At 44.8% G+C, this 14,722-nt stretch overlaps 1 protein-coding gene across 1 annotated transcript; it reads right to left on the bottom strand.

The window, feature by feature from the left end:
- Positions 1-157: 157 nt before the first annotated feature.
- Positions 158-9,927, bottom strand: LOC311105334 (stimulator of interferon genes protein-like). The gene is made up of 7 exons (XM_084147453.1): positions 9,369-9,927; positions 8,271-8,497; positions 7,925-8,105; positions 2,661-2,769; positions 2,270-2,511; positions 1,817-2,003; positions 158-1,441 (listed from the first exon to the last, which is right to left on the bottom strand). The coding sequence occupies exons 1-7, from the start codon at positions 9,504-9,506 to the stop codon at positions 1,188-1,190; spliced, it is 1,338 nt and encodes a 445-aa protein (XP_084003579.1). The 5' UTR covers positions 9,507-9,927; the 3' UTR covers positions 158-1,187.
- Between the last annotated feature and the right edge of the window lie 4,795 nt (positions 9,928-14,722).

Raw genomic sequence — 14,722 nt, 5'->3', positions numbered from 1 at the left:
GTGTGTGCGTGTGCATGTGCATGTGTACACTGTAGATAGATAACATTCCTGGTAACTTGTGACTCAGGCTCTGTTCTCCTCTGTATGATCAGCCCAGGCTCAGCCCACTCCCTTGCCCCAGGCCAGGCATGCAGATATGGGATCTTTCTCTTTCCTCTCAAATTCAAGCTCCTTTATTGGCATGAAAAACATTGAGTTGTACATTGCGTTGTATACATTGTTGCCAAAGCAGTTGCCAAAGAAATATAACAAATATAAAAGTCTAAACACGGAAAATGAAACTATAACTAACTTATAACTAACTGTCATCCTCACCATTATATCAGTACTAACTACCATCATCATTACTACTACTACAACTACCACCACCATCATTACACTGCTATCATTACCATCACCCCTACTACCTACAATAATAATAATAAAAATAATAATAATAGTAATAACAATAATAATATTAAGTAAGTTACTGCTTACTATGCAGATTTTATTATTCAGTGTCCCTCAGGCTCTCTCTCTCTTTCTCTCTCTCCCCTTCTCACTCTCACTCTCTCTCTGTCTCTCTCTTTCTCTGTCTCTCTCTCTCTCTCTCTCTCTCTCTCTCTCTCTCTCTCTCTCTCTCTCTCTCTCTCTCTCTCTCTCTCTCTCTCTCTCTCTCTCTCTCTCTCTCTCTCTCTCTCTCTCTCTCTCTCTCTGTGTGTGTTTACTTCACCCCATGGTTCAAGCTGTGCAAACAATGTAAATCCATCATAGCGTTGTACATACAGTACGGACAGATGAATTACAGAGCTGAGGAGAGTGTAGCACAACATGCACGCAATGAGAGGAATTAGCAGGGTTGTTATGGTCAATTGACTCTGAACTCTGTTTGTTTGTATGCATACAGAAACACAACACTTACAGTAAGTGGCCAAATGTTACAGCCAACACAGGATTGTATTAGACCATTAACAATGTTCTGTTATTCCTCTGTTTGTATGCAATCTGACCCTGGTATGTAAACCAATGAGTGGCAGGGTGAAGGGGAGAGCAAGGCCTTCTTGCTCTACTTTGAGATGTCTTTGAGGGCTCCTTCCTTGCAGCCTGGTTTAGTGCTGCTGCTGTTGTACATACGTGCAATTTATGAGGGCCAATTATGTTGTATAATTCTGTGTGTGTGTGTGTGTGTTTATCTCTCTAGACCTGTCTCACGGAGAAAGGTCTTCCGAATTCTCAACCGGTTCCCTGAGCGTACGTGGCATGTCATGACTGATCATGAGCGTAGGCTCCCTGCTCATTGGCTCAGCTCTGTGCCAGTAATCTATGAGGGGCAGGGCATGGGATGGGCGGCCCACCTCAGGCTGAGGGATGACAGGGGGAACATAGAACTCTTCTTTCTCCTGCTGATCCAGGTTCTTCAGAATGGCCTTGGACAGGAAGTGAGGGTCATCCTCATGTTCATCTACAGGAAGTAAAAATTATATAGGGTTCATACTACGAGAGAGAGAGAGAGAGAGAGAGAGAGGCTGAGAGAGAGAGGCTGAGAAAGAGAGAGAGAGGGAGGCTGAGAGAGAGCGAGAGAGAGAGGTTGAGAGTTGAGAGAGAGGTTGAGAGAGGTTGAGAGAGAGGTTGAGAGAGAGAGAGAGAGAGAGAGAGAGAGAGAGAGAGAGAGAGAGAGAGCGAGAGAGCGAGAGAGCGAGAGAGCGAGAGAGCGAGAGCGAGAGAGCGAGAGAGCGAGAGAGCGAGAGAGCGAGAGAGAGAGCGAGAGAGAGAGAGAGAGAGAGAGAGAGAGAGAGAGAGAGAGAGAGAGAGAGAGAAGGACAGACAGATATCTAACCGTTGAGCAGGATGAGTCGGTAGCGGTTCCTGCACTCCAGTGAACGGTCCAGTATGTCCTGTAGAGTCCTGTAGAACAGCAGCACCTGCTCTCTCCTGTCCTTCTCCCCAAACCCTGCACTGCTCTCCTGAGACATCTTATACAGTGTCAGCAGAGGGGTGGCATACTCCACCACACAGTGATGGACCTACAGACACACACACACACACACACACAGGAGATACTGTGATTAGGCGTTTCAGTGCAAAAAATCTGCAAATGGGTTTATAGATTGTCCACACATTTGGCCACGGTGTTGCAAGTGTTGGGCTTTTCCAAGTTTGTTTTAGTATTTTCCAGAGCTCCATAAGCACTCACTGTTGATTCACAATTTGACCACATGGTGGTGCCAGTGTGATGCATTTCACTTTGAGATAGTGTTTGAGAATGTGCCTGTAAATGAATCACGCCTACCTGTCTGTCCTTGTCCAATACGCTGTAGACACTGTGCTTGTAGACACGCCCCCTGACACCTGCCCTGTCGATCTCTGTGTTAGGGAGGTTGTCATGGAAATTGATGTTAGTGTCCGCATCCTCCAGCTTGTGAGTGATGTTTGCGTTGAGAGGGAGGAGGATGAGGAGCTTTCTGGAACCCTTGGTCTCAAACGGACCTACCATATTTGAAGCACGGAACTCTGCGATAGAACCCTCCAACCCTACCAGAGAAACACACACATGCATGCACGGGCGCGCACACACACACAATGGGATACATGTACATTTGAACAGGAACACACACACAACGTTGACATGACAGCTTTTTGATTTATGAAATGAGCGCACTTCATGAATTAATGCTACTTACGAGGCAGAACCAGGTTGAGGTAGCCCAGGTGGAAAGACCAAGCCAGGCCATGAGCCACGTTCATCTTCCTCTTCTCACAGATCTCTGACACCTCCACCTCAGACGGACCCTGGACATGGGAGAGAGAAACAACAACCGGAAAATAACCAGAATTACTCACAGGACAAGAGAATGGGATAAAAAGATGGGAAGTAGGAATTAATGTTATACATTTTAGCTGAGCTTTGTGTGTGGGAGTTTGTGTGTGGGTGTCAGAAATAGGGCTGTGGCATTTTGTCAGCCGGTCTCACAGTAATTGACCGTTAATTAACATAAACACATTTAGCATCTCCAGGCCTCCACACATAAGAGCTGCATACTGTACAAGCCACTGATGCGCGCCTTTGGAACATCTACATTTAAAAAAGTCAAATGAATGAATTAATCAAATGAATCACAATAAATCAATTATGTATTTTAGTCAGGTCTAAAGAAACATTATGATATTTCAGAAGAACAGAATATGAGTTGGCCTACTGTATGTTATCTGGCTATGCTCCATGCCATAGGCTGTAGGCTTGTTCATTTAGCTGACAATATATGCTTATAAGTCCCGTGCCATTATTTTATATTATATGATTTTATAGTAAGAAGAATATAATTGAACTTAGCTGAATAAAATATAATTTCCTCATTCCAGAGCAAGTGCACATATGAAGTGGCTATGTTGAGCATAAAAGTGATCATATGAAACAGGTCCTATATGCTAGATTTAGAGTTATTTGGCAATGATACAAACCTTAGAATGTCTTCGAAATCAAAACATACTGCATATGGGCTGCATGATGCAACTACAGGCTATTGATGATTGAGAAAATCGCAAAATATGCTTGTGCTCTGTTCCTTGCCTCAAGCTGCACAGCTGTTCTCTTATCAAGTGATCATATTTTCACCCATCAGACTATTCTAAATGTAATCTACTCTTTACGAATATGTAAAATTAGTTTCGGGGGGGGGATACATGTTATCTGTATGCACTGGAATAGCGAATTTGGGCTTTGCAAATTGCAGAAAGGCAGAGCTGAAGTGGAGAAAGACAAATTTGCAGGTCCATTATGATATTCCAAGAGAGCAACTTGGCATATAACAAGGCAATTAGAAAATGCCAGACGGGCTCATTTTTCTAACTTGATCACTAATAATCAGAATAATTCGAGAGTGCTCTACACGACCATTGATGGCCTGATAAATCCTAACCCCGCAAACCTATGTGAACTTTCCTCCACATCTAAATGTGATGAGTTTGCGGTATATTTCAGAGATAAGATAACAAACATTAGGCTGGGTATCAATCAAGCAAGACCTGATGAGAAGTTTGATGATATGTGCCCTAGCCTACCACACAAAGGCACTATGGATTTATTTTCCCTGGTTGACACCGACATGCTCAGGAAAGTGATATCACAACTTAAGCCTTCTACCTGCCTTCTCGATCCTATCCCGCCACCTTCTTCAAAACAGTTTTTAATTGCATATCTGAAGAAGTTCAAGCTATTGTTAATCACTCCCTGTTCACAGGCACTTTCCCCACTGCACTAAAAACTGCTATGGTGAAACCCCTTCTGAAGAAAAGTAATCTAGATTCTTCAGCGTTTAGCAATTTTCGGCCATCTCCAACTTTCCATTCATAAGCAAAATTCTGGAGAAATTGGTTTTCAAACAGCAAAATTATTTTTCAAGTGCCAACTGTATTTTTGAAAAATTCCAATCTGATTTTCGGGCCCACCACAGCATAGTGAAAATGGTAAATGATCTTAGAGCCAACATAGATACCAGACAGCTCTCTGTCCTTGTACTCTTGGATTTAAGTGCTGCATTCGACACTGTTGTCCATGATGTCCTTCTGGACAGACTGGAGTGGTGGGTTGGCCTCTCTGGTCCAGTTCTAAATTGGTTTAGGACCTATTTAACCGGTTGAGAGTTTTTTGTCACCCTTGGTGAACCTTACTAAGAGAAAATACATATCACATGTGGCGTTCCACAAGTTTAGATTTTGGGTCCGGTACTGTTCAGTTTATATATGGTACCCCTTGGCAGCGTTATCAGAAAGCACATCACTGATTTTCACTGCTACGCAGATGATACACAACTTTCCATTTCTGTGTCACCAGAGGACTTTAGCTCCAAGGACAAATGATTAGACTGTATTAGTCATTTAAATACTTGGATGTCTCACAACTTCCTCCAGCTAAATCAAGACGAGACCGAGGTACTTATTGTTGGAGCCAAAATATAGAGAGAGAATCTGGCCACAGATTTTAATTCAAGGGCATTAAAGATAAAACACCAGGTACAAAACCTAGGTGTTATTTTAGATTCTGAACTCAATTTCTAATCACACATAAGGAATGTGACCAAAATAGCTTTTTACCACCTGAGGAACATTCCCAATGTGCAGCTGTTTTTCTCTCAGGCTGATTCAGAGAGAAACATTCATGATTTTATTACAAGCAGGCTTGACTACTGTAATGCTCTCCTGTCTGGTCTACCCAAGAAAGCCATTGGTCAACTGCAAAACTTACAGAATGCTGCAGCATGGGTACTGACCAAGACCAGACGGAGAGCACACATTATACCGGTTTTAAGGTCTCTGCACTGGCTGCCTGTGAGTTTTAGAATTAATTTTAAGATTCTTCTATTGGTTTTTAAATCAATCCATCATGTCAGACATGATTTTAAGTTATGTACCCAGTAAGTCCCTCAGGTTCTCTGGCATAGACCTTTTAACTATCCCAATGCCTAGGACCAAGAGGCATGGAGAGGAAGCCTTTAGTTACTATGCCCCCAGCCTCTGGAATAGCCTGCCAGAGAACCTGAGGGGGGCCGAAACTGTGGACATTTTTTAAAGAGATCTTAAAACACACCTTTTTAGCTTTGGTTTTTAGTCATCGCTGAAACTCCCCAACGGGCTCGGGAGGCAGAGGTCAAGTCATGCATCCCCCTGAAACCGCACTTCTTAACACCCGCCCACTTAACCCAGAAGCACCAATGTGTCAGAGGAAACACTGTTTAACTGACAATCAAGGTCAGCCTGCAGGCCTGCCACAAGGAGCCAAGTAAAGCCCCCCTGGCCAAACCCTCCCCTAACCCGGACGACACTGGGCCAATTGTGCGCCTCCTTATGGGACTCCCGATCACAGCTGGTTGTGTACAGCCTGGGTTCAAACCAGAGTCTGTAGCGACACCTCTAGCACTGCGATGCAGTGCCTTAGACTGCTGCGCCACTCGGGAGGCCCTGTTCTTTTGTTTTTTATCCTCTTATGTTTGTTATGTAGTGAATATATATATATATATATATATATATATATATATTTTTTGTCATTTTAGCAGACGCTCTTATCCAGAGCGACTTACAGTTAGTGAGTACATACATTTTCATACTGGCCCCCCGTGGGAAACGAACCAACAACCCTGGCGTTGCAAGCGCCATGCTCTACCAACTGAGCTACAGGGGACTACATTTTCATTGTTTTTATTAGTTGTTTTCCGGTGAAGCATATTGTGTTGCATTCCATGTCTGAAATGTGCAGTATAAATAAAGCTTGATTTGATTTGATTTGACTAGCTATTCAAAATCAAATACAAATTCACTATAATTGTAGGCTACCTGTAAGTCGCCCTGCACAATCAATGAAACAACAGCACCCCCAGACTCATGTACAGTGGGGAAAAAAAGTATTTAGTCAGCCAACTTTTGTTATTGACCAAATACTTATTTTCCACCATAATTTGCAAATAAATTCATTAAAAATCCTACAATGTGATTTTCTGGATTTTCTTTTCTCAATTTGTCTGTCATAGTTGACGTGTACCTATCATGAGAATTACAGGCCTCTCTCATCTTTTTAAGTGGGAGAACTTGCACAATTGGTGGCTGACTAAATACTTTTTTCCCCCACTGTATATACATTTGGGAGTGTAGCATAATGTAACCAGTCCATCCAGTATGCATAATAATACAGTCCACACTCAAAGGCCATTACTCGAATTTGTTTAATTTTGGAGTATAGGCTAGAACAATTATGTACCAAAGACATCTTAAATCAGTTTTGTTTTATGTTTTTCTGCCATGGGTAATATGCGATAGGCTTTGTATTGTATAACGGCACAATCATAATTTTAATGAAGTTCTTTTTTTCGGCCTTGTTATCTAATATGCATATGGATGTTTTGAATTAATCATCACCTTATAAAGCGCTGTCCATTTCGTTGTGTTAGGCTTTGAAACAACATCCACAAGACCATGTTTTACACTCAGTTTCAACCTGTTGTTCTTCAAATTGATCATCACACTGAGGTGAGTTTTAAAAGCACTAAACTGTTTTGATGATAAATATTTGATGTGATTTTCGTTTGCATTTGAATTGATGTCAGAGTGGTTAGAGGGACAATAGAGCCCTGAGCACCAGGCCATTAGCAACCTGACGGTCGTTAGCTAGTTGGGTACTACTAATGCCAGACTGCATAAGAGGAGATTACCATGACTCAACAGTCATGTAGAAGTTTACTGCGGTCATGACTCATGGCGGTAATATGGTAACACAACAGCCCTAGTCAGAAAACCTCAGGGTTCCTCAATGGTCCCAGGGACTAGACTGCATGAACAGTGTGTTGCACCTCACTGGATACATAGCTCTTTCCATGTTTACTCTGTGGTGATTTAGGGAAGAATACTAGTTTCCTTAGAAATATTTGGGAAACACGATTTTCAGAAGAAATTAACCACAACAAAATGAAAGCTGCTTGGTGTATTTCAAAACAAGTCCATGCCACTTCTGCTGATTAGCTGACTAATAGGGGTTGACTAATAGCTGACTAATAGGGGTTACTCTTTTGGGTTTCAGGGGACAGAAATATGCGTCTCGTACAGTATCATTCACCTTCATTGGCTTTACGAAGGTAAACAGTGTTATTATTGGCATAAAGGAAAGAGTTTGGAGCACTAGACTGATGATGGGGCGGCAGGTAGCTTAGTGGTTAAGAGCGTTGTGCCAGTAACCGAAAGGTCGCTGGTTCTAATCCCCGAGCCGACTAGGTGAAAAATCTGTCGATGTGCCCTTGAGCAAGGCACTTAACCCTAATTGCTCCTGTAAGTCGCTCTGGTTAAGAGCGTCTGCTAAATGACCAAAAAATAAAATGATTAAAACTCAACCTGGAGACACATAGGGTCCTGTGTTGGTTCATACTGTGTGTGAGAGTTCCAGATTAGGCGCTTGTTATCTCACCAGTACTCCCAGGGTTTTGAGTAGAGGGTAGAGGACACAGGCCAGGATAACCATGCTCCACTGGTCCCTCCAGGGCTGGGGCTCGGTCAAGACAAACAGCAGCACTGCCAACCCCACACCCAGGAGGGTACACACACCCACACAGGCTGTCACCATCTGACCCAGCCTCCCACCACGGTATCTGGGCAGAGAGAAAGAGAGAGAGGAGAGAGGGAGAGGAAGTGAGAGAGAGGGAGGTAGAGCGAGAGGGAGGCAGGTAACATGTAAATATCCATGTAAATAACATGTAAATCAATTTATTCGGCTACCATGTTTTGTGAGTATGGAAGTTAATAAGTTCCCTCACCTGGTATTTGCATGATGCAGACATTCCTCTGAGAGAAGAAACACTCCGTGCAGTGAGGGCCCCACAGTCAGGATGAGTATCGCTGCAGCAACGTGTCTGAAGAAGCACTCAGGCTCCAAAACCAAGATAGCCACCGTCACCACGGTAGCCAATCCTATCGCACAGGCTTTGGGTAGACTCCCACGAGGCTGAGGGACCAGACACTCCTCCCCTCCCAACTGCTGCATCTGAGGAACAGACGTAACGAGACCATGACTTAGTATGATATAACACTACAGTAATCATCAGTAAACTCCTGTTCCTTTTGTCATTTTCACAACTTTTCTGGAATAACTTTCAATGAGGAACTATTCCCAGGGTTTGGGTTAGATTTCATCCTCTTCATCAGTGGCATCTTGTGTATGAGATTTCAGAATACGTCACATTAAAACATCCTGGTACGGAACATCGGCGAACTAAGAACAGCCATCTGAGAACAACTAAGAACCCAAATGTGTGTGTGTGTGTGTGTCTGTGTGTGTGTGTGTGGTATATAGGAGTAGTTACACTTCCTATATACACACACCTGCTTGCACTGTTTCAAAGATAATGCCGGTTTACCAGAAATCTAAACTGGCTAGTCCAGTATTGTGCAGTATTGTGCAAAGCCTGATTATCTTTTAGTCCTGAACTCAATTACTGGGGAACAATTACGTGAGATAATCCTACAATTGGGAATCTGATTATCATGAATACAATAATATGGCCAATCTCCTTAAGAGAACCCCTCAGCCTGATTTAAAACAAATATAATATATGGTAGAATGGGAGAGGATCACATTTAGTTTAGAAATAATAATTTTAGTCCAGTATAATACATCAGCTATTAAATGGTGCCCTGATGTTACCCATGCACTTCAGAGTAATGGAAACATACCATCATCTCCATGACTACATTCTCATACCACACAACATACATAATCTCATACACAATAAATACTTTTTTTCCATGAGGGAATTGTTATCCTATACCCAGATCTTCATTTGAAGGTTCAGTTCAAATGCAAACAAACGTTTTCAAAAGTTTGCACCTGACATTGATAATCTGCTGAGGTTTACCTTTCTTCTGTTTGGAGTGGTCCCAGTTCTAGAAAACAGAACAACAGAGACAATCCAAGAATGACAGAGATTAATAGAAATGATAAATAAGAGATCTCTTCCTCTTCCACGTTCTTTCTCACTGTTCTCTCTCTCCATCCATCCCTTTCTGTTATACAAACGTGGGTAATAGTTTCAGTTTCAGTTTGACAGAGGCGGAAGTGAGGCAATACTTCCCACACAATTAGCGATAAAGACCAATAGAGAGCGATAGAGTGTGATAGAGAAAGATAAAGGGATAGAGAGTGATAGAGAAAGATAAAGAGAGAGAGAGAGTGATAGAGAAAGATAAAGAGAGAGAGAGAGTGATCAAGAAAGATAAAGAGAGAGAGAGTCATAGAGAAAGAGAAAGAGATAGAGATAGTGTAGTGTCTGAAGGTCTATTGATTTTGCTGATGTTTGCAAATGGTGTAATAGATTAACTTTACTCTGCTTTGCTGAAGCATTTGGAAAAGCATTGCTACATAGGTTTCTTGGAATAGAGGACATTTAGAGATATGTGAAAGCCGGGGATTGGTTTATTAAAATCACGCCATACTATGTCACATAGGATACAAATACCATGTCTTAAACAAAGAAGGAGAAAAACAACATATTAACAGATTGGGCCGTTGTTCTCCAGATATCTGCAGATGTCTGTAAATTGATACTGTGATCTTTGATACAATAAACCTTTATAATCAAAGTACAGTGTAAGCGGACTTCTTATCATCACAGCATAATTAGCAACATATTTTGAGACACCACATAAATGGCGACAAGGATTTGGGACGTGCTACGTCTTTTCTCAGCATTCCATTCATGGGCTACGAAGTGACTCCCGCTCAAGACGCCGGCAGATAAGGTGAGATTACTCACAGTTCTTTGGGCGCTGGTCGGTTCGTGTGCTTGTGTCTGTGTTTGTTCAGATGTACCGTCAAAGGACTTGTGTGTGCGCTTTGCTGTTATTTGCTGTGGGATGAGAGTCCGTTCTAAATGTCTAACTTTGTTTGCGTTGGGAACAACGCAAACAGGGGGGAGAGTCTATAGAAATTATTGACACTGGGCACACATATTTTGGCTTGAAAAAAGTGTGAGAGAGTGTCCAGGAAAAGCATGAAGGAATAAGGCCAGGAATAAGGAAAAAGTATACTTTTAGGACGCCGTTGATTTAAGGAAGTGTTAGGCCTACTGCTGCTAGGTAGCTCTCTCTCTGCTCTCCCCCTCCCCTCTGTCTGTCCTTGATTGCAGGAGTGAAGTCTGGTGTGCGGGAGTCAGGGTTCCAGCTGCAGCTCATTCACCATAATCACCTCAGCCTTTAAGACCCGGTCAAACTTTCCACTCATCGTCAGATCATAGTCAAGACGACCATGTTAGTCTCGCTGCCGACTCAACCTGTTTGTTTTCGCTCTTTGTGTTTTTGGCCTGTTCTATTTACTTTTCTCCTGTGCCACAGATTATGGGAACCTGACTTCTGCCTCCGCTTCACTCCTGCCACCACCATTCTGCTCCCCACTACCGGACCTTCCTTTTGGACTCACCACGGACACTAGGACATTACGGTACCACACCTGCCCTGACCTGGATCTGTTACCCTCCCTGTAACCTGGACTTGCTCTTCCCCTATTATTGGAAACCTGGACTTTTGGAACATTGTAAATAAACCTGTTAAACCTTCTCTGGCTTGGTGTACTTGTCTGCATTTGGGTTCTAATCCAGTTAAATCATGACAGTATGATCTGACCAACATGAACCCAGCAGACAGTAGCTCGGATACCACCCCAGAGTGCACTCAAATTCGGACTGCTATAGCCAATCAGGACATTTTACTTGGCCAACATGATACCCTGTTTAAGACTATTGCTGAGAACAGTCAGGTGCTGTTTAATCAGGTTCAATTACTCACCAATCAGGTGTCTGTCCTTACTACCCAAGTTAATAATGCAACCCTCGGGCATGGCATACAAACTGCCCCTTCTCCTGCTCCACCTGTTTTTCCTGGCCCTCCAGCCCAGATCAGAGAGCCTTTTGTTCCTGCTCCAGAGCGCTATGATGGGAACATGGGAACCTGTGGTGAATTTTTGACTCAATGCTCGTTAGTGTTTGAACAACAGCCCCTCACCTACGCCTCAGAAAGAGCCCGTATTGCCTACCTTATCAACTCTACTAGCGGTTCCGCTCGTGCCTGGGGATCCGCGGTCTGGGAGAGTCAGTCGGACATTTGCAACGCTTACGTGGCCTTCTCCACTGAGATGAGGAAGGTTTTTGACCACCCCGTACGGGGCAAGGAGGCTGCGAAACGGTTGTTGTCTCTTCGGCAGGGGGTTCGCAGTGTGGCGGAGATGGCAGTGGAGTTTCGAACGTTAGCGGCAGTGAGCGGTTGGAATGACGAGGCATTACAAGGAGTGTTCATCAAGGCTTTGTCTGAGACTTTAAAAGATGAGTTGGTGTCATATGATGTATCGCCTACGCTGGATAATCTTATTTCACTCACAATCAGGTTGGATAATCGGATTCGGGAGCGCCGCCGGGAGAGGAGTGTTAGTTCCAAGCAACTGGTCTGTCGTCAACAAACTCCTTCCCGCATCTTCCCTACGGAGAAGGCCGAGTCTTCCCGAGTCGATACGAGGAGCACTGAACCCGAAGCCATGGAGGTGGGTCGTGCACGGTGTTCCTCTGAGGAGCGTGCACGTCGTATTCAGGCTCGGGTCTGCCTGTATTGTGGAGAAGCTGGTCATTTCGTTCCTTCCTGCCCAGTTCGTCCGGGAAAAGGGCCGGCTCATCATTATTGGGAGAAGTTTTGGTGAGCCGAGCAGCAGATTCTTCCTCTTCTCCCCGCATTCTGCTCCAGGCATCCCTCCAGTGGCAGTCCCAGAATTTCTCGGTTAGTGCGCTGGTTGACTCTGGTGCCGATGAAAGCTTTTTGGATCGAGAGTTGGCTCAACAAATGGAGTTAGAGACTGTTCCTATGGACTGTCCGCTGCAGGCTAAGAGGCTAAATGGACAATTGTTGACCCGTATTACTCATCAGACTGTTCCTGTTTGTCTCAGAGTGTCGGGTAATCATCAGGAGAACATTCAATTCCATATAATTGACTGCCCACAGACCCCCCTGGTCCTTGGTATCCCCTGGCTCATAAGACACAATCCACACATTGATTGGGTGACCGGTAGAATTGTTTCATGGAGCACATTTTGTCATGTGAATTGTTTGTGTTCTGCTCAGACCCCTGCCAGCACTGTGCCTCAACCTCCACTGGAGTCCATGGATCTTTCTGCTGTCCCTGACGTGTATCATGACCTGGCATCCGTTTTCTGCAAACACAGAGCTACTTCTCTTCCTCCTCACCGGCCTTACGACTGCGCCATTGACCTCCAGCCAGGAGCCCCTCTCCCCAGCAGTCGCCTGTACAATCTCTCCCGCCCGGAGACGGAGGCTATGGAGAACTACATTCGGGACTCCTTGGCGTCAGGTATTATTCGTCCTTCCTCGTCACCTGTAGGAGCGGGATTCTTTTTTGTTGCTAAGAAGGATAAGACCCTCAGACCCTGTATTGATTTCCGTGGACTTAACAACATCACCATTAAGAACAAATATTCTCTGCCTTTAATTAACTCTGCTTTTCCCCTCCTTCATGGTGCAACTATCTTCACTAAACTGGATCTACGAAATGCGTATCACCTGGTGCGCATTCATAAAGGTGATGAATGGAAGACTGCCTTCAACACACCTTTGGGACATTTTGAGTACCTGGTTATGCCTTTTGGGTTGTCCAATGCCCCTGCCGTTTTTCAGGCACTAGTCAATGATGTCCTTCGGGACATGTTGAATCGGTTTGTTTTTGTCTATCTGGATGATATCCTGATTTTTTTCAGAGTCCTCCCAGGAACACGAACTGCATGTGCGCCAGGTGTTGCAAAGGTTGTTGGAGAACAAACTGTTTGTGAAGATGGAGAAATGTGAATTTCATGTGTCTGAGACCTCTTTTTTGGGTTACATAATAGCTCAGGGGGAGTTGCGGATGGACCCAGCTAAGATCTCTGCTGTCACGGACTGGCCAGCCCCCTCCACCCGCAAACAACTTCAACGATTCCTGGGGTTTGCAAACTTCTACAGGAGGTTCATCAAGGACTACAGCCGCATTGCGGCACCACTCACCGCTCTCACCTCCATCGCACGACCGTTCGCTTGGAATGAAGGGGCCGAAGCAGCGTTTGAAGAACTGAAGCATCGCTTCGCCTCGGCTCCCATTCTGATGCAGCCGGACCCCGACCGCCAGTTTGTCGTGGAGGTGGATGCATCCGACACTGGGGTAGGTGCGGTGTTGTCACAACGTTCACCGGAAGATAACAAACTGCATCCCTGTGCTTTCCTTTCACGGAAACTTTCTCAGGCAGAGAGGAATTATGATGTTGGCAATCGTGAACTGCTCGCCGTGAAGCTGGCTCTCGAAGAGTGGCGGCATTGGCTGGAGGGGGCGGAACAACCCTTCATCGTTTGGACGGGTCATAAGAATCTGGCATACATCCAGTCAGCGAAGCAGCTCAACCCCCGTCAAGCCAGGTGGGCACTATTTTTTGGTAGATTCAATTTTTCTCTGTCTTACCGTCCTGGGTCACGCAACGTCAAACCTGGCGCCCTGTCTCGTGTTTTTTCTGCTGTTGATACTGGTAGTAACCCTGAACCCATCTTGCCTCCTACCTGCAGTATTGCGGCCATTACATGTGACATAGAAGGGATTGTTAGACAGGCTCAACATCATCAAGCTGACCCTGGGAGCGGCCCCCCTAACCGGTTGTTTGTCCCTGAGTCTGTTCGCTCCCAGGTACTTCAGTGGGCTCACTCGTCTCCCCTTACCTGTCACCCTGGAGTTACTCGGACCCTTGACTTTGTGCGACGGAAGTTCTGGTGGCCCAGGATGGAGGCGGACACTCGAGCCTTCATTGCTGCTTGTACGGTATGTGCACGTAGTAAGAACTCCACCCAGGCCAGCGCTGGTCATCTAAGACCTCTGTCAACACCCAGCCGGCCCTGGTCCCACATTGCCTTGGATTTTGTCACTGGACTTCCCCCCTCGTCTGGAAAGACTGTCATTCTTACTGTTATTGATCGTTTTTCTAAGTTTGCTAATTTTTTGGCCCTACCTAAACTGCCCACTGCCAGAGAAACGGCTGATATTTTGGTTGAACATGTGTTCCGCTCTCATGGTCTACCCACGGATATTGTCTCTGACAGGGGTCCCCAGTTTGTCTCCCAGGTTTGGAAGGCTTTCTGTAAAGCTTTGGGCATTACATCCAGCCTGTCCTCTGGATATCACCCCCAGACCAACGGGCAA

Source organism: Coregonus lavaretus (assembly GCF_964263955.1).
Source record: "Coregonus lavaretus genome assembly, chromosome: 29".
In the NCBI taxonomy this organism is placed as follows: domain Eukaryota; kingdom Metazoa; phylum Chordata; class Actinopteri; order Salmoniformes; family Salmonidae; genus Coregonus; species Coregonus lavaretus.
The sequence above is the reverse complement of the archived record's forward strand: the minus strand, read 5'-3'. Positions and strand labels throughout refer to the sequence as shown.

What these genes read in the sequence shown, in the direction of transcription:
- LOC311105334 (XM_084147453.1), bottom strand. Translation starts at nt 9,506, where the DNA reads ATGGAGAGAGAGAACAGTGAGAAAGAACGTGGAAGAGGAAGAGATCTC. An exon ending in TCAAAACCCTGGGAGTACTG is followed by an intron (nt 2,770 to 7,924) that starts GTGAGATAACAA and finishes TCCCATGTCCAG; the next exon opens with GGTCCGTCTGAGGTGGAGGT. An exon ending in CCGACTCATCCTGCTCAACG is followed by an intron (nt 1,442 to 1,816) that starts GTTAGATATCTG and finishes TACTTCCTGTAG; the next exon opens with ATGAACATGAGGATGACCCT.